The following is a 25,035-nucleotide window of genomic DNA, read 5'->3' as shown; positions in this document are numbered from 1 at the left end:
ACACTGTAAGGTGCAGGCGACAGGTAGGTATAGATTAGTGTATAGTTAGGTTGATGTTTATACATTATCTTCAACATGTCTTTCACTTATAGTCCTTGTTTTTGCTGTACTTTGTACTGTGCTATACTTCTGTACTATGTACTATCCTACACTACTCTGCTATGTACAATCTGACACTACTCTACCATGCACTGTCATACACTACTATGTTTTGCCATACACTACCCTACAATGTACTACCATCTACTGTGCTACACTTCTGTAATATGTACTATCCTACACAACTCTGCTATGTACAATCTGACACTACTCTACCATGCACTGTCATACACTACTCTGCTATGTTTTGTCATACACTACCCTACTCTGTACTATCCTACACTACTCTACTATGTACTGTACTGCCTCACCCTACCATGGACTGGCCTAATCTACACTATCATGTAATGTGATACACTACTTGAGTCTACTATGTACTTTCATACACCAGCTTTAGAAACTGGCACTAGTCCTGTAGTCCTTGCCAAACTGCCCAATAGTTAAGGTATCTTAAGGACTTGTAGAAATTTGCCATTTTTAAGGATTTTGCTATATGCTATCATTATAAGGACTAGTGGACTAAATATGTTAGTTTCTACACCTGATACACTACTCTGGGCAGGCCTAGTGGTTAAAGCAATTGCTCCGCTGTGATTTTGCTGGAATATTGCTAAAAGCGGCATAAAAACCATACTCACTCACTCACTCACTCCTCTGCACTGTCAAACACTACTTTACTTTGTACTGACCAAATCCACCCTTCCATGTACTGACCTACTCTGACCTCCTATCTATCCTATTCCTATTCTATACTACATTATTCTGCTGTCATACACTACTACCCTATTCTATACTTACTTAATCTATCCAACTATCTCTTCAGTCCACATACTGTCCTACACTGCACTGTATTGGCCTACACTTCCCTACTCTCTACTGTCCGACACTATCCTCTCATGTACTGTCCAACACTACCCCCATGTGTACTGCCAAACACTACTGTATTGTGCACTCACCAGTCATTCACTATGCTATTTAGAACTGCCCTACACTACCCTTACACTGCACTACTATGTACTATCATACTCAATCATTATTTGTACTTTCCTTCACATCCATGCTTTGTTACTTTCTTCTTCTCTCCATTCTCTGCTACCCTGTTCTTCCCTTCAAACATTTCTCAGTACCAATGGCTGATGCACCACTCTGTACTATCCCATTTTCCTACTATCTTCCATCCTAGTGCTGTCTCTCTACTCTGTTACTCTTTGGTATTTTGTACTATCTACTATCTAAGTGTTGCCTCTCCTATCCTACTCTCTCCTGTCTTGTACTGTCTGCTGTCTTTATTTTTTTCTCTCTATCTTCCTCTTTCCTGTCTTGTACTATCTACTATCTTATTGTCGTCTCTTCTATCCCACTCACTCCCGTCTTGTACTGTCTGTTATTTAATTTTCTTCTCTCATCTATCACCATCTTTCCTTCCTTGTACTACCTACGATCTTAATGTCCTCTCTACTATCACATTTTCTCCACCTTTGTACTATCTACCATCTAATGTTCCCTCTACTATCCTGCTCTTTCCCGTTTTATACTATCTATTTTCTTAATTTCCCTCTTTTATACTGTTTTCCTGTCTTGTACTACCTATTATCTGAAAGTTCCCTCTACTATCCTACTCTTTCCTGTCTTGTACTATCTATTATTTCAATCTTCCCCCTACTATCCTACTCTTTCCTGTCTTGTACTATCTATTATCTAAATGTTCCCTCTACAACCTACTCTTTCCTGTCTTGTACTATCTATTATTTTAATGTTCCCTCTACAACCTACTCTTTTCTGTCTTGTACTATCTATTATTTTAATGTTCCCTCTACAACCTACTCTTTCCTGTCTTGTACTATCTATTATTTCAATCTTCCCTCTACAACCTACTCTTTTCTGTCTTGTACTATCTATTATCTAAATGTTCCCTCTACAACCTACTCTTTCCTGTCTTGTACTATCTATTATTTTAATGTTCCCTCTACAACCTACTCTTTTCTGTCTTGTACTATCTATTATTTTAATGTTCCCTCTACAACCTACTCTTTTCTGTCTTGTACTATCTATTATTTTAATGTTCCCTCTACAACCTACTCTTTTCTGTCTTGTACTATCTATATTTTCTTAATGCTGTTTCTACTATCCTACTCTTTTTTGTTTTTTTTTCACTATGAACCATCTAAATGTTGTCTGTACTATCAAGTGTTAAAAAATAGACTGTGGAAACATGTCACTGTACAGTTTTGTAAGTGTATGTGAAGAGTGGAAAGGGACGGCTGTGAGGGGAGGTTGGAGGCCGCTTATTTAGTATGTAACTGAAAAAACATGTTTTTGTTTCTAACTTATGTCTTCAATGGTTTTATAATAAAATATCACTTTGCAGTCTAAGTAGTAGTTATGTTTTATTTTAATAACTGAAATTGAATTGTTTTGTTGTAAGCATGCTCGTAAGCTTAGAGCAAAATGTGTCATTGAATTGTCACTCCTTGCATGAAACAAAAGACGAAAAATAATTTTCAACATTGAAATATGGGCATCACCCTCATTTATCCAACACATATATAACTTTGAGATTTTTGTGCATCACTCGAGACTAAATATATTCTCGGGAGTATCACATTTTAAGTTCACTTTGATTATTTGTCAGATACTTAGCAGCAGATATTAAGAGAACATGTTGCAGTTGCTTTAATTACTGTGTCTGACTTTAAGCTAAACGTTACATCATACTGGCAATATTGTCGCAATATAGTGACAAGAGACAACATACGATGTGTCCATTGAGGTATTTTCTCACAAAAAATCAGAAATATTTTTGTTTGACTGTCAAGGTGAGAATGGATACCTCTGATGTGAGTAAAACAAATGTGGAACATACTTGGTAAGATGTGAGTGAGTACCTCTATCGTTTTCCAAACCAATAGACAGATACATCTGTATTGTACTTCTATAGCCTCAGGTGTTTCTCTGAATGCAGCAACACACACATGGAACATGTTATGGTTAACAGGTCAATGGGTGAGTGATTGAAGTAATGGGTAATTTTACAGCTGTAATGTGGCGGCATGTAAGGTAATCCAGTCTGGACCAGACAAACCACGATGACACACAACAAACCAGGTCACAGCTGGTCCTCCATCAAGTAATATTCGCAGCCAGCAGCTGATTTGACCTACACATTCTTAAGACAAGAATGGGTGACAGGTAAAAGTTTTCTAATATGGAAACCAAAAAGTGTTACTCTGATGAGCACTGATCATAAGTTGATGTAATATGCATGCCACAGCTGGTCCTCCATAGATCACTTTTCACAACTAGCAGCAATTGTCACTAACACATTCTAAAGAGAAGCGTGGGTAAACGGTAAATGTTTCATGATCTGGACACAAAAGGTGGGTCACTCTGATGAGCAATGATGACACATGCATTGATTTATCAAGAATATATTGTTTCACATCATATACTTCTTCCTGAGCAATACACGGTTGAGACACAGATTTGTCTCGTATAGATGTACTTGTGGCATTTTCACAGTTTAATGTCAGCTCGTACATTTGGCAGAGCCGTTCTCTCAACTATTAAGAGAACTTCCTTTTCTGACATGAAATCCGAAACAGTTTATTTATGACCAATGTATGACATAACATGACGGAAATAATGTCATTCCCAAGCTCAATTACCTTTTTATTCCTTTAATTAAAAGCAACATAGAAACTGAGGACTGTGTATGGTTTTATACTGCTGTAAATTATTAAACGTCCTTGTCATAAAATAAGCAAATTCAGTTGCTCGAAAGGGCAAAATAGCCATGAACATATTTTTGCCTGAAAATCAGTGATGACACCAGGTGCTCACGAAAATGGTAAACATTTCCTGTCCTACAGGTAGTGCCTGCATGATTTGCATAAGAAAGTATATCTTTGTTTCCTGGCACAACACAGCAGTACTCCTGCCATCCACGGGAGCATGTAAACAAACCAGATAAAATCAAATGATGGACCAGAAATCCAGGCACATGATGGCGCATTTACTTTCTTTGTTGAAACCAAAAGTGAATTAGAAATACCCTAGCCATATCATATGTAGCTGGAGACACGTGTGGAAGTGTTCAACGTTAGTTGTACAAGTCCCAAGAGATGGTTCGTGGCCGATTACAGTGTGCCAGACCTATTGTTCATATCAGGTTTCTCTTGTTAATCTGACATTAATTTTCACAAATGGTCTCAATACATTAACAAGGCTTAACAAAAGACTTATTGCACTATTCCATTGAGGACAATGCTACACGACCTCTGAATTTCAATTTTAGTATATTTTCTCCCTTACCATCGTCCTCCCACTTTACTTCCCATCCTCTCTCATAGACCATGACCCTAATTTCCCACCAGTCCATACCTCCGACCTTTCACAATAGTTCCCTTCAGCTCGGCTACTCCCATGTCATCAAATTCACGACCAGTTTCTACTTGCAGTTTCGAACCCTTATAGATCAACTCACCTCTCCTACTCTAATCTCCCCATCTCCACACCAGCCCTGACCTCCGTTCTCTAATTATACTTTCCTTCCCCTGTCCTACTCCTTTATATCTTCCATTTCTCCATGTGTCCCACCTTCATGCCGCCTCTGTATTATCCCCTCCTCCCCCTGTCCCGTTCGCTCATGTCCCCAGTTTTCCCAACCACTTTTCTTCTTTTCCCCTCTCCTTCTCCCTTGTCTCCTATTTATCAACCAGCTCCTACTTTCTAAACTTGTTCCTACCTCCATCCATCCACTGTTTTTCCCTCCTCTCTGTGTCCTGTCTCCATTTCGTTTCCCTGTCTGTACCTACTTCAGGCCTTCCACCTCACTTCCCTTCTCCACAAATACTCCCATGTACCCCCTTTCCTCTACCTGCTCCTACATCCGTCACACAAATTACTTCCCCTCTCCTCCTCCATTGTCCTCCATTTCCCCACCTGCCCCTACCTCCGTCCTAACAATGTACTTCCCTTCCCCTCTCCTGCTCCTATATCCTCCGATTCCCCACCTGCCCCTACCTCCGTACTAACAATGTACTTCCCTTCCCCTCTCCTTTCAAATGTCCTCCTTTTCTCCACCTGCTCTACCCCCGTCCTACTAGTGTTCTTACCTTCCCCTCTCCACCTCAAATGTTCTCCTTTTCTCCACCTGCTCTACCCCCGTCCTACCAGTGTTCTTGTCTTCCCCTCTCCGCCACCAATGTCCTCCAATTCCCCACCTGCCCCTACCTCAGTCCTAACAACGTACTTCACATCTCCTCCTCCAGTGCCCCCCATTTTCCCACCTGACGTACCTCCGGCCCACGAGAGTACGTCATTTCCCCTCTCCTGCTCCCATGTCTTCGATTTCCTCACCTGCCCCTACTTCCAGCCTCCTACCCCCTACCCCTCCTCCAATGTCCTCCATTTCCCCACCTGCCCTACTTCCACGCAACCACTATAGTTCCCATTTCCTCACCTACTCTATGTCAGCCATTTCCCCACCTGTCCCTACCCCCGGCTTCCCAATATACTTCTTTTCATATCATCTGTTATCATGTTAAGAGCAGTACAGAACAATTAAACAATTTTCAAGAATATCACGCTGTCCTCATTGATGGAACAAATATATACACAACCAGTTCCCAGCCACACATTTCTTACTTTATGGCAAGAATTTCACTATCCCTTTGAATATTCCTGTTGAGCAACTGTGCCTTGGCGCTATTTTTATTCATGCACCAACCATTATTGCCAGCGGAAGGAGTTAATGAATATTATTTTACAGTGACTTTATTGGCTTCCCTTCTATAGGATTATTTTGCATTAGATTAGGATTTCCGGGGATATATATAGATGACTCGTGTTTGATTCCTGTAGTAGCCATTATGGCACTGCCAATCTTGAACACACCCTTAATCTGATAGAAAATAATACATTGACGTAATTTGTTTATTAAATTCTAGATACAATGGCACTGCCTAAACCTTAACAGATGTAGTGTCGGTGTATTTTATTTAACATTGCAAAGGGGGCACACGTGGCCCACAACTAACAACGAATTCGAACTGACTCACTCACTATCATTGCAAACATGAAGTAGATTCATAAAAGCGATCATAAAATCCTCATTCACGCAAGATAACTCCTTTTACATATCAAACTCTACTAGAGTAGCTTCCCTTGGAATGACCTTCGTATTTCACAAGGTTTGTTCTCCATGTTCAACTCATACTGATGACAACAAAGTGTTGATGTAGATCTATATATATTTACAATGTAAGGCAGACGGAAGTGCTGAGTTATGCATAAAGTCGACGCATGCGTGGTTTTGCCTAGAGTAGCGGCGTCATGACAACAGTTAGGCCTTCCTGTGTGTCAGCCATTTTGAGAGATATCACTGGAAGTGTTCTCAGTTTTATCGTGCAAAATACGACTCTAAAAGTGTGTACGACTTGAAGAGGTGGAGAAAACTATGAATCCTACTACAGCAGGTATATAAAGTTTGTATTTTGACCAGTGACAAAGGGACATGTAATTGTTTTAATGTGTTTACAATGCAAACAATGAAACGCTGATGTTTCCATATATCAGTTCAAATTGTCATTGTCTGTATGTAGGTCTTATGTTATAGAGTTGCACAAAAACCAACAACAATCTTCGGAATTCTCAGTGTCTTATATTGTAGTGTTTCACAATAACTTAAGATGGTGATTGGCAACCTGAACATTTTAGGGAATTTAAGTTGTACTGGCATAAAAAGTGAACATGATACACAACATTTTCGACTTCGTAGAATTCGTGCACACATGCTAAACTTGTTTTGAAAAGACTTAAATCTAATAAACGGTTTCCAGTTAGATGTTGGTCTTCACTATTATCAAAATGACGAATTATTTTGTAGGCAGTTTAGTAAACTATTCATGTTACAGTGCATGTGACCTGCTTGCCCTCTGGGTTGCCAACAGTGGTGATGGGAGATGGGACCAGATGTTTGATAGATAACAAGACTATCTGGATACCAGCTGGTAATCCTGTTAACCTCTCCCTGGGTGCTGGTTACCAACAGCCAAAACTCCTGCAGCCTGGAGTTCAGTCATCTGTGACTGGTATCCCCCTTACTCTTCCAGTCCTGCCATCACCTTGCAGTAGACGTAGGGAGATAATGCCTGTCAGTCAGCCGCCTGTCAGCCTGCCCAGTTTTGTGCTAGACCTGGAGCTGATGAGACCAGAGGTATGCAGGGGTATTCTTTCTTTTTTTTTGATGAGTTTAAATCTCAAAACCATAATTCAAAAGATGAATATACTTATACTTACGTGATCATGAAACATAAAAATGATACAATGACTGTATCGCCCATTAGGCCTTCTCCTGTGTTCTGCCCCAACTTGACCCATCCAGTCCAGTTCATCCCCAGTCTATAGCCCATGTTGAAACTCCTGCCATGCCTACAACAAGTTACCCCAAACCCAATATCCATCAAAAGCTAAAACCTGAGCTCAAGCCCTGCAAACGCAAGCCACGCACGTTCAGGCCAAAACCTCAGCCAAAGCCTCGCTTTCCGAAGGAGAAAATGAGCAAGTATCAGCCAGAGAGCAAGCCCTACTTTGTTCCTCAGCCTCTTGGAGCTCAGCACATCAAAACCCAGAGCAGATCCTTTGGGAACCATATCACAAAGTCTGGGGGTAGAAATAGTATCATTAAGGCCTCACCTAACATTAGTTTTACTGAACAGTTGTTGTCTGCTGACGGTGCTTACTTAAAGCCAAAGTCTGTCTTGCCCAGTACAGGTTGCAAGACATTCCCTGTCCCTGTTAAGACCGTAAAGGATAAGGTTGTTTCGGCATCAGAGAGTCCTAAGTCAGGTGGTGTCACTGTTGCAACAGTAAGTGTAAATTCTGCCAAGTCAGTGGACAGATGTGAGCCCAACTCTGATGATGAATATGATGTGGAATATCTGTATCTTACCAAACTCATTTTAAGGAAAAAGAAGAAACCCACTGCTGAGCCCAGCAAGGAGTCACTGCCCTCACGCAAGAGGAAGTGCCCAGATGACAACAGCGAGGTGCCCCAAGCTGTGAAGCAGGCAAGACTGGAGGAGCCCCAGGACACTCTGGAGGACCTGGGAGCTCTCCTGGCTGAGTACAGCTCCAGTGTCTTATGTGGCACCAGGGACTTCTTCTAAACACTGTAAGGTGCAGGCGACAGGTAGGTATAGATTAGTGTATAGTTAGGTTGATGTTTATACATTATCTTCAACATGTCTTTCGGTTATAGTCCTTGTTTTTGCAGTACGGTTGTGCTCTACACTACCATCTACTGTGCTACACTTCTGTCCTATGTACTATCTTACACTACTCTACTATGTTTTGCCATACACTACCCTACTCTGTACTACTGCCTACTGTGCTACACTTCTGTACAATGTACTATCCTACACTACTCTACTTTGAAATTTCTTTCACATCTGTACTTTGTTATTTTCTTCTTTTCTCCATTCTCTGCTATCCTGTTCTTCCCTTCAAACATTTCTCAGTACCAATAATTGATGCACCACTCTGTACTATCCCATTTTCCTACTATATCATCCTACTGCTGTCTCTCTACTCTGTTAGGCATTCGGGTAGCCCAGTGGTTAAGCGTTTGGTCATCTGGCCGAAGACCCGGGTTCGATTCCCAAGATGGGTACAATGTGTGAAGCCCATTTCTGGTGTCCCCCGCCCTGATATTGCTGGAATATTGCTAAAAGCGGCGTAAAACCATACTTTCTTGCCTTGTACTATCTACTATCTTATTGACGTCTCTCCTATCCCACTCACTCCTCTCTTGTACTGTCTGTTATTTAGTTTTCTTCTCTCTACGATCACCATCTTCCCTTCCTTGTACTACTAACTATCTTGATGTCCTCTCTACTATTTTTCATATAATCTTCATTTTCCCTCTACAATCTACTCTTTTCTGTCTCGTACTATCTATTTTCTTAATGTTGCCTCTACTATCCTACTCTTTCTTGTTATGTACGCTCTATTTGTTTAATGTTCCCTCTACTATCCTGCTCTTTCCTGTTATATACTCTCTATTTGTGTTGTCTCTACTCTTTCCTGTTTTTTTTTCACTATGAACCATCTAAATGTTGTCTGTACTATCAAGTGATAAAAAATAGACTGTGGAAACATGTCACTGTACAGTTTTGTAAGTGTATGTGAAGAGTGGAAAGGGACGGCTGTGAGGGGAGGTTGGAGGCCGTTTATTTAGTATGTAACTGAAAAACATGTTTTTGTTTCTAACTTATGTCTACAATGGTTTCATAATAAAATATCACTTTGCAGTCTAAGTAGTAGTTATGTTTTATTTCAATAACTGAAGTTGAATTGTGTGGTTAGTAAAGGTAGTGAAACAATTTGAATAAAAGTATATTGCTAAGCAAGGTATAAGCAACAAACAATAATAGATAGTTAACAGCATTATCTTGGAGATGTGTATCACAGTATCTGACTGTGAGTGGTCATGAACTATCAGCATATGTCTTCAACGAAAAGCCACCATTATGTTCTGTGATTTTAATCCTCAATGTCACACAAACACTGCTTGACGAGAACAATTTAACTTGAACCAATTGCAACAATAAGTTGTCAGAAGTCCTTGAGCCATATCTGTGTTCAAGTAATTAAACTGGCATTTCACAAACAATGCATGGCTAAGCATGCTCGTAAGCTTAGAGCAAAATGTGTTACTGAATTGTCACTCCTTGCAAGAAACAAAAAAAGACGAAAAATATTTTCAACATTGGAATATGGGCATCAGTATTCCAAAACGGTGGTTGGCACCCTCATCAATCCCACACAAATGTAACTTTGAGATTTTTTGTGCATCACTCATGACTAAAAATATTCTCGGGAGTATCAAATTTTAATTTTACTTTGATTATTTGTCAGATACTTAGCACCAGATGTTAAAAGAACATGTGAGCAGTTGTTTTAATTACTGTGTCTGACTTTCAGCTAAACGTTACATCATACTGGCAATATTGTCGCAATATAGCGACAAGAGACAACATATGATGTGTCCATTGAGGTATTTTCTCACACAAAATCAGAAATATTTTTGTTTGACTGTCAAGGTGAGAATGGATACCTCTGATGTGAGTAAAACAAATGTGGAACATACTTGGTAAGATGTGAGTGAGTACCTGTATCATTTTCCAAACCAATAGACAGATACATCTGTATTGTACTTCTATAGCCTCAGGTGTTTCTCTGAATGCAGCAACACACACATGGAACATGTTATGGTTAACAGGTCAATGGGTGAGTGATTGAAGTAATGGGTAATTTTACAGCTGTAATGTGGCGGCATGTAAGGTAATCCAGTCTGGACCAGACAAACCACGATGACACACAACAAACCAGGTCACAGCTGGTCCTCCATCAAGTAATATTCGCAGCCAGCAGCTGATTTGACCTACACATTCTTAAGACAAGAATGGGTGACAGGTAAAAGTTTTCTAATATGGAAACCAAAAAGTGTTACTCTGATGAGCACTGATCATAAGTTGATATAATATGCATGCCACAGCTGGTCCTCCATAGATCACTTTTCACAACTAGCAGCAATTGTCACTAACACATTCTAAAGAGAAGCATTGGTGAACGGTAAATGTTTCATGATCTGGACACAAAAGGTGGGTCACTCTGATGAGCAATGATGACACATGCATTGATTTATCAAGAACATATTGTTTCACATCATATACTTCTTCCTGAGCAATACACGGTTGAGACACAGATTTGTCTCATTTAGATGTACTTGTGGCATTTTCACAGTTTAATGTCAGCTCGTACATTTGGCAGAGCCATTCTCTCAACTATTAAGAGAATGTTTCTTATGAAAACATAAAAACTATAAAACTTTCTTTTCTGACATATGAAATCCGAAACAGTTTATTTATGACCAATGTATGACATAACATGACGGAAATAATGTCATTCCCAAGCTCAATTACCTTTTTATTCCTTTAATTAAAAGCAACATAGAAACTGAGGACTGTGTATGGTTTTATACTGCTGTAAATTATTAAACGTCCTTGTCATAAAATAAGCAAATTCAGTTGCTCGAAAGGGCAAAATAGCCATGAACATACTTTTGCCTGAAAATCAGTGATGACACCAGGTGCTCACGAAAATGGTAAACATTTCCTGTCCTACAGGTAGTTCCTGCATAATTTGCATAAGAAAGTATATCTTTGTTTCCTGGCACAACACAGCAGTACTCCTGCCATGCCACGGGAGCATGTAAACAAACCAGACAATCAAATGATGGACCAGAAATCCAGGCACATGATGGCGCATTTACTTTCTTTGTTGAAACCAAAAGTGAATTAGAAATACCCTAGCAATATCATATGTAGCACACGTGTGGCAGTGTTCAACGTTAGTTGTACAAGTCCCAAGAGATGGTTCGTGGCCGATTACAGTGTGCCAGACCTATTGTTCATATCAGGTTTCTCTTGTTAATCTGACATTAATTTTCACAAATGGTCTCAATACGTTAACAAGGCTTAACAAAGGACTTATTGCACTATTCCATTGAGGACAATGCTACACGACCTCTGAATTTCAATTTTAGTATATTTTCTCCCTTACCATCGTCCTCCCACTTTACTTCCCATCCTCTCTCATAGACCATGACCCTAATTTCCCACCAGTCCATACCTCCGACCTTTCACAATAGTTCCCTTCAGCTCGGCTACTCCCATGTCATCAAATTCACGACCAGTTTCTTCTTGCAGTTTCGAACCCTTATAGATCAACTCACCTCTCCTACTCTAATCCCCCCATCTCCACACCAGCCCTGACCTCCGTTCTCTAATTATACTTTCCTTCCCCTGTCCTACTCCTTTATATCTTCCATTTCTCCATGTGTCCCACCTTCATGCCGCCTCTGTATTATCCCCTCCCCCTGTCCCGTTCGCTCATGTCCCCAGTTTTCCCAACCACTTTTCTTTTCTTCTATCCTTCTCCCTTGTCTCCTATTTATTCCTATTTATCAACCAGCTCCTACTTTCCCAAATTGTTCCTACCTCCATCCAGCAACTGTTCTTCCCTTCTTTTCTCTGTGTCCTATCTCCATTTCGTTTCCCTGTCTATACCTACTTCAGGCCTTCCACCTCACTTCCCTTCTCCACAAATACTCCCATGTACCCCCTTTCCTCTATCTGCTCCTACATCCGTCACACAAATTACTTCCCCTCTCCTCCTCCATTGTCCTCCATTTCCCCACCTGCCCCTACCTCCGTCCTATCAATGTACTTCCCTTCCCCTCCCCTCTCCTGCTCCTATATCCTCCAATGCCCCCCACCTGCCCCTACCTCCGAAATAACAATGTACTTCCCTTCCCCTCTCCTTTCAAATGTCCTCCTTTTCTCCACCTGCCCCTACCTCCGTCCTAACAATGTACTTCCCTTCCCCTCTCCTGCTCCTATATCCTCCGATTCCCCCCACCTGCCCCTACCTCCGTCCTACCAGTGAACTTCCCTTCCCCTCTCCTGCTCCTATATCCTCCGATTCCCCATCTGCCCCTATCTCAGTCCTACCAGTGTTCTTCTCTTCCCTTCTCCGCCTCCAATGTCCTCCAATTCCCCACCTGCCCCTACCTCAGTCCTAACAATGTACTTCACCTGTCTTCCTCAAATGTCCCCCATTTTCCCACCTGACGTTCCTCCGGCCCACGAGAGTACGTCATTTCCCCTCTCCTGCTCCCATGTCTTCGATTTCCTCACCTGCCCCTACTTCCAGCCTACGAGTGTACATCCCTCCACATCCCACCCCCCAACCCTCCTCCAATGTCCTCCATTTCCCCACCTGCCCTCACTGTGAATATTCCTGTTGAGCAACTGTGCCTTGGCGCTATTTTTATTCATGTACCAACCATTGTTGCCAGCAGAAGGAGTTAATGAATATTAAGTTACAGTGACTTAATTGGCTTCCCTTCTATTGGATTATTTTGCATTAGATTAGGATTTCCGGGGATATATAGATGACTCGTGTTTGATTCATGTAGTGGCCATTGTGGCACTGCCAATCTTGAACACACCCTTAATCTGATAGAAAGTAATACATTGACGTAATTTGTTTTTTAATTACTAAATACAATGGCACTGCCTAAACCTTAACAGATGAAGTGTTGGTGTATTTTATTTAACATTGCAAAGGGGGCACACGTGGCCCTCAACTAACAACGAATTCGAACTGACTCACTCACTATCTACTATCAAGTAGATTAATTAAAGCGATCATAAAATCCTCATTCAAAGCAAGATAACTACTTTTACATATCAAACTCTACTAGAGTAGCTTCCCTTGGAATGACCTTCGTATTTCACAAGGTTTGTTCTCCAAGTTCAACTCATACTGATGACAACAAAGTGTTGATGTAGATCTATATATATTTACAATGTAAGGCAGACGGAAGTGCTGAGTTATGCATAAAGTCGACGCATGCGTGGTTTTGCCTAGAGTAGCGGCGTCATGACAACAGTTAGCCCTTCCTGTGTGTCAGCCATTTTGAGAGATATCACTGGAAGTGTTCTCAGTTTTATCGTGCAAAATACGACTCTAAAAGTGTGTACGACTTGAAGAGGTGGAGAAAACTATGAATCCTACTACGGCAGGTATATAAAGTTTGTATTTTGACCAGTGACAAAAAGGGACATGTAATTGTTTTAATGTGTTTACAATGCAAGCAATGAAACGCTAATGTTTCCATATATCAGTTCAAATTGCCATTGTCTGTATGTAGTTCTTACATTATAGAGTTGCACAAAAAACAAATTCAGTCTTCGGAATTCTCAGTGTCTTATATTGTAGTGTTTCACAATAACTTAAGATGGTGATTGGCAGCCTGAACATTTTAGGGAATTTAAGTTGTAGCATAAAAAGTGAACATGATACACAACATTTTCGACTTAGTAGAATTCCTGCTCACATGCTAAACTTTTTTTGAAAAAACGTAAATCTAATAAACGGTTTCCAGTTAGATGTTGGACTTCACTATTATCAAAATGACGAATTATTTTGTAGGCAGTTTAGTAAACCATTCATGTTACAGTGCCTGTGACCTGCTTGCCCTCTGGGTTGCTGACAGTGGTGATGGGAGATGGGACCAGATGTCTGGTAGACAACAAGACTATCTGGATACCAGCTGGTAATCCTGTTAACCTCTCCCTGGGTGCTGGTTACTTACAGCCAAAACTCCTGCAGCCTGGAATTCAGCCATCTGTGACTGGTATCCCCCTTACTCCTGCAGTCCAGCCATCACCTTGCAGTAGACGTAGGGAGACGATACCTGTCAGCCAGCCGCCTGTCAGCCTGCCCAGTTCAGTGCTAGACCTGGAGCTGATGAGACCAGAGGTATGCAGGGGTATTCTTTTTTTTTTGGATGAGTTTAAAACTCAAAACCATGATTCAAAAGATAAATATACTTATACTTACATGATCATGAAACATAAAAATGATACAATGACTGTATCGCCCATTAGGCCTTCTCCTGTGTTCTGCCCCAACTTGACCCACCCAGTCCAGTTCCTCATCCCCAGTCTATAGCCCATGTTGAAACTCCTGCCATGCCTACAACAAGTTACCCCAAACCCAATGTCCATCAAAAGCTAAAACCTGAGCTCAAGCCCTGCAAACGCAAGCCACGCACGTTCAGGCCAAAACCTCAGCCAAAGCCTCGCTTTCCGAAGGAGAAAATGAGCAAGTATCAGCCAGAGAGCAAGCCCTACTTTGTTCCTCAGCCTCTTGGAGCTCAGCACATCAAAACCCAGAGCAGACCCCTTGGGAATTATATCACAAAGTCTGGGGGTAGAAATAGTATCATTAAGGCCTCACCTAACATTAGTTTTGCTGAACAGTTGTTGTCTGCTGACGGTGCTTACTTAAAGCCAAAGTCTGTCTTGCCCAGTACAGGTTGCAAGACATTCCCTGTCCCTGTTAAGACCGTAAAGGATAAGGTTGTTCCGGCATCAGAGAATCCTAAGTCAGGTAGTGTCACTGTTGCAACAGTAAGTGTAAATTCTGCCAAGTCAGTGGACAGATGTGAGCCCAACTCTGATGATGAATATGATGTGGAATATCTGTATCTTACCAAACTCATTTTAAGGAAAAAGAAGAAACCCACTGCTGAGCCCAGCAAGGAGTCACTGCCCTCACGCAAGAGGAAGTGCCCAGATGACAACAGCGAGGTGCCCCAAGCTGTGAAGCAGGCAAGACTGGAGGAGCCCCAGGACACTCTGGAGGACCTGGGAGCTCTCTTGGCTGAGTACAGCTCCAGTCTCTCGTCTGGCACCAGGGACTTCTTCTAAACACTGTAAGGTGCAGGCGACAGGTAGGTATAGATTAGTGTATAGTTAGGTTGATGTTTATACATTATCTTCAACATGTCTTTCACTTATAGTCCTTGTTTTTGCTGTACTTTGTACTGTGCTATACTTCTGTACTATGTACTATCCTACACTACTCTGCTATGTACAATCTGACACTACTCTACCATGCACTGTCATACACTACTATGTTTTGCCATACACTACCCTACAATGTACTACCATCTACTGTGCTACACTTCTGTAATATGTACTATCCTACACAACTCTGCTATGTACAATCTGACACTACTCTACCATGCACTGTCATACACTACTCTGCTATGTTTTGTCATACACTACCCTACTCTGTACTATCCTACACTACTCTACTATGTACTGTACTGCCTCACCCTACCATGGACTGGCCTAATCTACACTATCATGTAATGTGATACACTACTTGAGTCTACTATGTACTTTCATACACCAGCTTTAGAAACTGGCACTAGTCCTGTAGTCCTTGCCAAACTGCCCAATAGTTAAGGTATCTTAAGGACTTGTAGAAATTTGCCATTTTTAAGGATTTTGCTATATGCTATCATTATAAGGACTAGTGGACTAAATATGTTAGTTTCTACACCTGATACACTACTCTGGGCAGGCCTAGTGGTTAAAGCAATTGCTCCGCTGTGATTTTGCTGGAATATTGCTAAAAGCGGCATAAAAACCATACTCACTCACTCACTCACTCCTCTGCACTGTCAAACACTACTTTACTTTGTACTGACCAAGCTAGTCCTGCACCATGACCGTGGAATATATTTATTTTATGAAAAAATAATAATCTAGAAATGCATACAAAAGCAAGTCTAGCCAGCTCAAGCTAGCTCTATTCCACAGTCATGTCATTTTGGGGAGAGGACTGGTCGAAATAGCGAACGGTAATTAAACCGCCAGTTACAGCCTTTCAGCACCCAAATCGGCTTCCCACTTTATGTTCTAAACATTACATTCCTCTGCCACATACAATTATGGATAAGGGGTCGTGTGGCCCTCTGCCTCTCAGCTGGGGACTGCGGACAATTCTCAGGTCCAAGGCAGCATAACATATTAAAACACTTGAAATATAACAAAGCAGATCTCACTTCTAAATTATGTCTATGTATTTATATATATACATATATATGATGGCTATAGTGGCATGATCTCTTGTCAGGTCAAGTCAGAGCCAAATATCACAAAATCATACAAATACATTTAGAAGCTGACTACAAACAACTTGTGTACCATCAGAGACCATATAATCTATTATATCGCAGTTCATTAGTGGTGAATATGTGTTATTGGTGCATATTGTACATATGGCTGCTACGGAACATCGCAGGACAACAGGTCTGTGGGCTACAAATTTGATAATAATGAAACAGTTACTGCATAATAAGAATATATCCAGTCAAAGTGCATATACTAATCAAATGACTTATATACATTAATCACGAAATAATGCTCCTTGTAAACCATGTCCGTTTATAGAATAGTTACATTCACTATATATACAATAACAAAAAATGTATTTACAAAACGTAAGGTATACAAATTCAAGTGGACTCCCCTATTCCCGGGGAACAGTACATTGCAAATCAGCCAGATCCCGAGGGTGACAATCGAATGGAGGAGGGCACATGCCCCTACTGTTTTATCAAACCCTGTGTAGCCACCAACAACGGAACAGCCAGATGGATGGGACATGCGCTCCCTCCAAGCCCTAATAACTGCACCATCAGAAAGGCTCTCTACTATAAATTCTGGAAAATAATTGACAACTGTAACGGGTGGAAAATACCAGAATATGTTCAAAAGAAGATGAGACTGGGAGATGGGGAGCATGTTGTCTTCCATCACAGACAAATAATGCCGGAATGTGTGTTGTCACTTGTGCGAACAAAATACCCAAATAGGATAAATGAGCCATATATGGGACACAAGTGGTGGCGAACTGACTTTGTTATTTTTCTCTCTGTGTATATAATATCATTGATATTCTTTCAAAAACCGCAATTAATTTCTTTGGGGAAAATCAAAATTTTGTAAAGCATAACACAGTAATGAAACTCTTGGCATCATGTAGCTGACTATGGCAATACAGTATCGTATCAGACAAGTGATTGTGATTTGTTTACATAAAGAGTGTAATTGCTCCTATGAGGTCAAATGTGTGACTTGTGCTGTGTCTCAAAGTTGACAGGCCTTCCGTTCCCTCCTGGAGGAAAAAGTGGCGGTTTAAGTCCCTTTCTTATCATATCAGAGAATCTTGTTCAGATGACAGCCTAGCACTGGTAGTGCTCCCATCTAGGTTTACTGTAACAAAATACATCTGGGGCAGTGGGGAGAGGCGTAGATGGGGGGGGGATTACCAGTGTGACCTGGGATGGCTGATCTCCACACATGTGGTCAACATGAATCTGACACACTGCCGACCTGAACAAAGGACTGATGTTGTGTTTTAAGTGTGTGCTGCTTTCTGTAAGCGTTTGCTGCATACCCTCTATTTAACTACAAGTATAACTGTTGGTATGGAAGGTAATGCTATTGACGAAGCTGTATCGTTTGGAAAGCAACAGTTACATATTGATCACTTCAGGAATCATCAAAGACAAGTGATTGCAAGTTACCTCAGAGGAAAGGATGTCCTTTTTTGTTCTCCAACAGGAACAGGAAAATCACTTACTTTTGAAATAGCACCATTCGTGTTTAAGAAACTTAATAACTCCAAACATGCTACTGTGATTGTTATTTCACCCTTGGTGGCACTAATGACAAAAAGAAACAGAGAAGTGTTCATCTATTGGATTGAAATCTGTTTATTTGAAGGGTCAACATGACCCTACTCCTGATGATGATGATGATCTTGTACATGTAATGGACCAAATATCAATTCAGGATATTCAGTCTGGTGACATTGACATAATATTTGCAAGTCCAGAGACAGTTCTTGGAACACAGCGTGATGTCATTCAAGACCTGACTAAAGAGAAGATTTTGAAGGCAATTTTCATTGATGAAGCACACTGCATTGCAAAATTGTAAGTATAAATGTTATATTTGCATTTCGTTTTGTCTGTCAAGGCATGGCATGTTGAATGAGAGAGTATGGTTTTACGCATCTTTTGGCAATATCCCATCAATATCACGACGGGGACACCAGAAATGGGCTTCACACATAGTACCCATGTCAGGCATCGAACCAGGGTCTTAGGCATGGCGAGTGAATGTTTTAATGACTAGGATGGTGTGCATATCAATTACTGGTTTACAGGCTGCCTTGATATAGCTGCAATATTGCTGACTACAGTATGAGACGACATTCACTCATTCACATGTGTTATGATAAAACAAGTATAAATTCACAAAATATTCTTACTACCCACTATGAAACTGCACAATGTAAAGGTATAAAAATATGTGCACTGATCACAAATAGCTATAAAGTGTATACAATATGTGTGTGTGTGTGTATGTGTGTGTGTGTGTGTGTGTGTGTGTGTGTCACGATCACTAAATATCTAATTTGATTCTCATCAAGTCAAAGTTAAAGCACAAGTATTAACATTTCAAAATGTACATTTGTCACATACAATCACTTCTACAATCGGGGGCACGGGTGGCCCAGTCGTGTAAGGCGCCGCGATTCGCTGTGCAGAGTTGCGCCAGAAATCTATGATTGCGGGTTCGAATCCCGGTTTGCCCCGATTATGTTTCTAGCTTTGTCAGCACCATACCCGTGCCCGTGGGTTTCACCGAAGTGGTAAACGTCTGAGACCTGCATCAATTCGGGCTTTCCTCCCACATTAAGCTGACACGCCACCTTATAACTGGAATACTGTTAAAAGCGGCGTTAAACCCAACTCACACACTCACTTCTACAATCATCATGAACTTGACACATTGTTGCTCTGAAACAAGGGTTAAATTTGTAACTTTGGCTGCAGCCCCAGGTAGAGGCATTTTATAATGTATGTTAATGCCATTATGAAAAAGGAATGGATACATCAACTGCTAACATTAGCTAAGTTAAAACACTAAAGTTGATCTTGAATAACCAACAGTTGTTTTTGCAATAGATATGTTGATCATTTTCTTATAAGGAGTTGAATTTCATAAAAGAAATCGGCCAATTTTCAAGCTGCTGATTATTGAATTGAAGTTCAACATCAATCATGCATAACAACATACAGAATATGTATGAATAAGAAATGACAATCAAACCTTAACAGCTTAAGACATTCATAATGCTCGTCTTGAATAGAGTTTCACTTTAATTGTGTATTTTTCAGCGGCAAGTGTAACAAGGGTGAAAAGAATAATAGAAATAAAAAGGCCTTTCGACCAGCGTATGGAACACTTGGCGAACTCAGGGCACTAGCTCCAGGCATACCAGTGATTGCACTAACAGCAACTGCAACCAAGTCAACCCGAGATGTGATAATTAATGAAATGTGTATGTCCGGCTGTGAAAAAATACTCCTAAGTCCCAACAAAGAAAACATCAAGTACTGGCAGATATCAACCAGTGGCAACATTCGCCAGGATTTTTCATGGTTAGTTACCCTGTTGCGGGAGCGGAATCGACAAACACCAAGGATGCTGATCTTTTTTCGCAAAATCAAGCAAATAGGGGATCTCTTTGACTTTCTCAAATCAGAGCTAAAACATGATGCGTTCATAAACAATAGTGAAGACGGAGTTAACAGTCATAAGAATCGTCTATTTGACATGTTCCACAGCAAGACAAACAGGGAAGTGAAGAAATATGTGTCCCAGTCCTTCATGGATCCAAATGGTTTCAAGAGGATAGTCCTTTGCTCCACATCATTCAGCATGGGACTTGACTTACAAGGTGTGGAAACCGTCATCCACTATGGTCCAGCCAATAATGTTGAGGATTATATTCAAGAGACAGGACGAGCAGGCAGGGATCCAGAAAAGCAGGCACATGCTCTTCTCATGAAATTTAGACAGTGTCTCAGTGGCAGGCGGAATATTTCAGATGAAATGAAACAGTATGTCAGAACCAACTTATGTCGACGAGTTGAGCTACTGAAGTCATTTGACCAGAACCCTCAACAAATTCAACCTTTGCATAAGTGCTGTGACAACTGTGCCATATCTTGCAAGTGCCTCTGTGACTGCATCGGCTCATGTACATGCAATACTCCATGCAGTGAATGTAGATGTGATATTCTTGAGTTGTACAAGTCTTCCCTTGACTCGAGTGATAGCTCATCATCTCACTCCGACTCAGAACATGAAGATCATGAAACATCCAGTGATAGCGACATTGCAACAGGGTCTCGTTTTAGCCATGTGATACTGAATTACACATCGGAAGAAGACTGAAAGGTTCAGATGTCATAGTATGTGCGGCTACTGAAGACTTTCAGACTTTCTGAAATCCAATTTTGGATGTCACTCATATTAAGTGAGGACAGTGGATCCTGCATGTTCTTGAATTCTCTGTGGCAGTGGCTTGTTGCCTCATTGAATAGAGCTGCAAAGGCATGGAATTGTTCTACAAGTTTCAGAATATCACCAGAGGGATCAACAACTCCATGCCTTCCCGAACTTTGTTTGCAGAATGCCAACTTGTCGTATTTTTTGCATAATTCTGCCATTGACAGCGCACTTCTGCTGACTCTGAGAATTGTCTTATCTGTGTACCTCCCCTTGTAAGTATGTACACCATCTTTGAAAGCCCTGTTGCAATGCTCCAAGTCGAGGTCGTTGGGATGATTGGTGTCGACTCTGCCTTGATGGTTGACTGTGCGGTTCCATATCAATCTATAAGCCTGCCGTTCAGATAGGAGAGCATATGCCTTTGCCTGTGTTTCAAGGAGACCATATGCATACTTTGGACATTTGCTTGCCTTGTAGTATAAACAGAACCACTTTACTAGTCTCATCATTCTGCCACCATCTCCCATGTGAATGGAATCGTTGTGATTCATTCGAAGAAGCCCAAGCATGAGAGACAGACGGGTGTACTGATACACAGATGATCTTGATTCTGCTGAAGATGTGGAATCCTGATTGCTTTCAGCATTATATTCCGGATCAGAATGTCCATGCAAACGTGCCTCGTGTTTGCGGAGAGCTTTTGGTCTCTGGTACAGTTTTCCACAGTACCTGCAGGCTAGTGTGTTTGATTGGAGACCATGAGCTGGCAGTTGAGGAACCTCCGGTAAGACGTGCTTGTCTACAAACTGTTTTGCATGACCTAGAAAATAGTCAATCATTTCATATGGATTGCCAACAGCACCCACGTAATTTGGAGTTGGGACAGAAGTGAGGTGTTCCATTTGGAAGTGATGCAGTCCCCCAGTTACGATGTAGGCGGTGGTGACCTTGTCCATGAATTCAGAGCATGGGTAAAAGTTGTCATGAGGATCCTGAGTAACATTCACCGCATTTATTGTGCTCCTTGCAGCATGCAGAGTGCCAACAGACTTGTTCGAGGAGGACGAGTACAAGTGTTTCCATATAACCTGAAAAAACAAATGTGTTCATTAGTATCAGGTAGTCAGGTATTACACAAAGACCAGTCCGTTACAAAACAATAAACCAATTTATAAACCACACATTAACTGTCCTTCTGTTGTTAAATTGCAATTATTATATTCGTTATTATATATACCTTTAGAAATTCAGCTTGGTTATGGAACTCTTCCATCTTTGGGACAAGTCCTTGTAATCTGGAATTTGGTGTAGGTCCATCTCCTAGTGCATGATGGGCTTGTTTCTGCCTCTCAAAGGTGAGGTAGTCCCCTCCGCTGAGCACCTTCTGTGGTCGAGAACGGTCACTGAGGTCTTCACTGTGGCCAGGAACGAACTGGTGAAGAAACTCCGCTATGTCAGTCATCTGGTCATTGAATTGTTCGTTTTTTTGCAGCACTCCCAGTGGTATCTGAAATAGATTTCCAGTATATAAGTTTCAGAAACAATCTTTCATTAATGTATTTTGATAGTAGTTTGTTACTGTGTGTAGGATATAATAGAAACATACTCTGTAACAAATATATACATGTTTTAAATATGAATAATCTGAGACAACTGTTTGTTTGTTTTTTGTTGTTTATCGCCACACTCAGCAATATTCCAGCTGAATGACGGCGGTCTTTAAATAAATGAGTCCAGACTGGACAGTCTAGTGATTGACATCATGAGCATCAATCCACACAATTGGGATACGATGGCATGCATCAACCAAGTCAGCTAGTCTGACCACCTGATCCCATTAGTCCCCTCTTACGACAAGCATAGTCGCTTTTGAAGGCCGCTTATAACTAAACAAAAGACGTAAGTAAATAGAAAACATACCCTTTCAGTCTTCTTCTTTGTTTCCTGGATGTTTTCGTGGGGAATAAACTTAGGCAGTACTGCTGCAAAGCTTTGAAAGCAGGGGATGTGTTGTGCCCATGCTTTCGCTACAAAGTAGGCAAATTCCTCGGCGAGTTTACTGCGATCTTCATCATTTGGTATGAACTTTTTAAACGGAATGGCGTTGATGTCATCTTTTGGTGACGTGTCATCGAGGTTATTGCCCGATACCCTGTTTTTGTAGGCACACATCTGAAACATGTGCTGGCTCTGATTTTGCCTCAAATATGACATGTGCCGTACCCGGGTGTAAAAGTCAACATTGTCACCAACAAAATAGTACCCCTTGTGCATTTGTTTTCTGTGAGCAAGAAGAGCTTCTTGTTCACCAGCAAGGTAGAAGATTTTATCAGGAGTGGCACCATATTCCAGCATTTCACCTCTTGTGTGAGCTATGTTTTCCTGTAGCTGACGCTCACGTCTTCCATCACGCTCACAGTGCTCTTTCCACAATTTTATAGTCTCTGGCCAGTCAGAAGCAAATCTTTCAACCTGATTAATAGTAGCATTGTAGCTGAGACTATCATGCGTGGCATTTAATCGGTTGAACAAGGACTTCTTGGCCCCACCTTGCAGGAGAATGATGCTGTTTAGGTGTTGCACCAGGCTCAGTTGCTGGTTGTAGAGGGAGATCAGCTTCGAACCAGCTGTCACGAGGCCAGGAATAAGGGACTTAGCATCCTTTAATTTGTTTAACTGGAGAGCTGGGTTTGAGATAAAAATCTCCAAAAAAGACCAGTACAAAGGAGCCTTTGTTTTCCATTCACTTACTATGGAATCCCATGTAAGATTTAGAATGGTGGACTTATCATTCTTCCTTAAAATGGAAGGCTCATTCTTGCCACATAGACCAGCAATTTCCTTTGTGAGCTGTTTGGTGATCGACTTCAAGACATGTACCCTTACGTCTTGTATGTCTAGTGCCACTGTCGATATGTAGCAGAAGTCTGATGTTTTCAGGGCCGTCAGCAGGGGGAAAAGCGTCTGTGCTACTGTGAAATGGCCATGCTGTTGTGAGGGAATTGATACCTGTAAAAAAGATTGGATATCTTAACTACAATATACCTACTGTATGTAGAATTTCCTAATTACAACACATTTTGAGATAGCTGACTGACAAAGTCGCTGGGTTGTCATTAAACATGTATTAAGTAATTTATGTCAGCAAGTGTATCGTCTTGTATCGATACTGAAAAAAACGTATCATAAATTGTATCGTCGCATTAAGACTCATGATCCATCGACGCATCGTTTCACCCCGATTATTCTATAGTCACAATATCATATTTCATATCCATGCAATAAATTATTAATATGCAAGTTTTATCATGATATTATAAATAGTATAATTGTTTGTATCAAAAAAGATGTACTCACCGTAATGTCACTGGTCTCCTTCCCAATACATGATGCTCCAGATAAATCTGATCCTGTTGGAAATAATGTTTTCCTCCTGGCCGGTTTCTGTTCGCAATCTTCGTTTAGCAAGCGTTTCTTAGTCTCTGAACCATGGGTGTCATACAAACGGGACACAGTTTGATGGTATGAGGTTCTAAGTTTGTCAATAATATCCCTTGCTCTCCACAAGTGTAACTGACATTTTTTACAAACAATATTAGTTGAACACTCAATTGAAATATTGGCTTCAAGATACTTCTCAAATAGTAAACAAATGTCCGTTTTTGTGTCGCCTCTGAATAATCTCCTCCTGTAATTCACATCCTTGACATCATTCCCACACACAAGGCAAACAGTAGTTTTAGTCTTGGGTGAAATATTCACAGTTTTAGAAAGTTTGGTTGGAGTTCCTGAATTTTGTGGGGTAAAAGCCATCAGGACATGTTACTGAATAATAGAATAAGCCAGATAAATGTAACAGCACAGCTCCAAAACCAGTAGCAGTAAAGTCACACAAAGGAACCATGTGGCCGTTCTTTGTGTGTCAGTGACATCTGATACTACCATGCCCTGCCCTCTCCCTCCCCCCTGCCCCCAACCAAGACTCCTGACCAGGGGGGTAATAAATACAGGGATGGAATCCATGTGGCGGGTGCTGTGGACAGATCGGTTGATAAGGTGGTCAGAGAATGTGCTTTAGAAAATTTATTTGGACACTTACATGTGTCCAATTTACATTTCAAGATTGCCCTGATAGGAA

At 41.0% G+C, this 25,035-nt stretch overlaps 1 protein-coding gene and 2 pseudogenes across 1 annotated transcript; all 3 read left to right on the top strand.

Moving 5' to 3' along the window:
- Window positions 1-6,402: 6,402 nt before the first annotated feature.
- On the top strand, window positions 6,403-8,267 carry LOC139473299 (titin-like; annotated as a pseudogene).
- Window positions 8,268-13,578: 5,311 nt separating this feature from the next.
- LOC139473406 (uncharacterized) lies at window positions 13,579-15,443 on the top strand (annotated as a pseudogene).
- Window positions 15,444-20,216: 4,773 nt separating this feature from the next.
- Window positions 20,217-20,840, top strand: LOC139473330 (ATP-dependent DNA helicase RecQ-like). Its single transcript, XM_071255856.1, has one exon. The coding sequence runs from the start codon at window positions 20,217-20,219 to the stop codon at window positions 20,838-20,840; it is 624 nt and encodes a 207-aa protein (XP_071111957.1).
- Window positions 20,841-25,035: the final 4,195 nt, after the last annotated feature.

Source organism: Haliotis cracherodii, unplaced genomic scaffold, assembly GCF_022045235.1.
Source record: "Haliotis cracherodii isolate W230 unplaced genomic scaffold, xgHalCrac1.p SCAF_28, whole genome shotgun sequence".
In the NCBI taxonomy this organism is placed as follows: domain Eukaryota; kingdom Metazoa; phylum Mollusca; class Gastropoda; order Lepetellida; family Haliotidae; genus Haliotis; species Haliotis cracherodii.
This window is presented reverse-complemented; position numbering and strand designations above follow the sequence as displayed.

What these genes read in the sequence shown, in the direction of transcription:
- LOC139473330 (XM_071255856.1), top strand. Translation starts at nt 20,217, where the DNA reads ATGTTCCACAGCAAGACAAACAGGGAAGTGAAGAAATATGTGTCCCAG.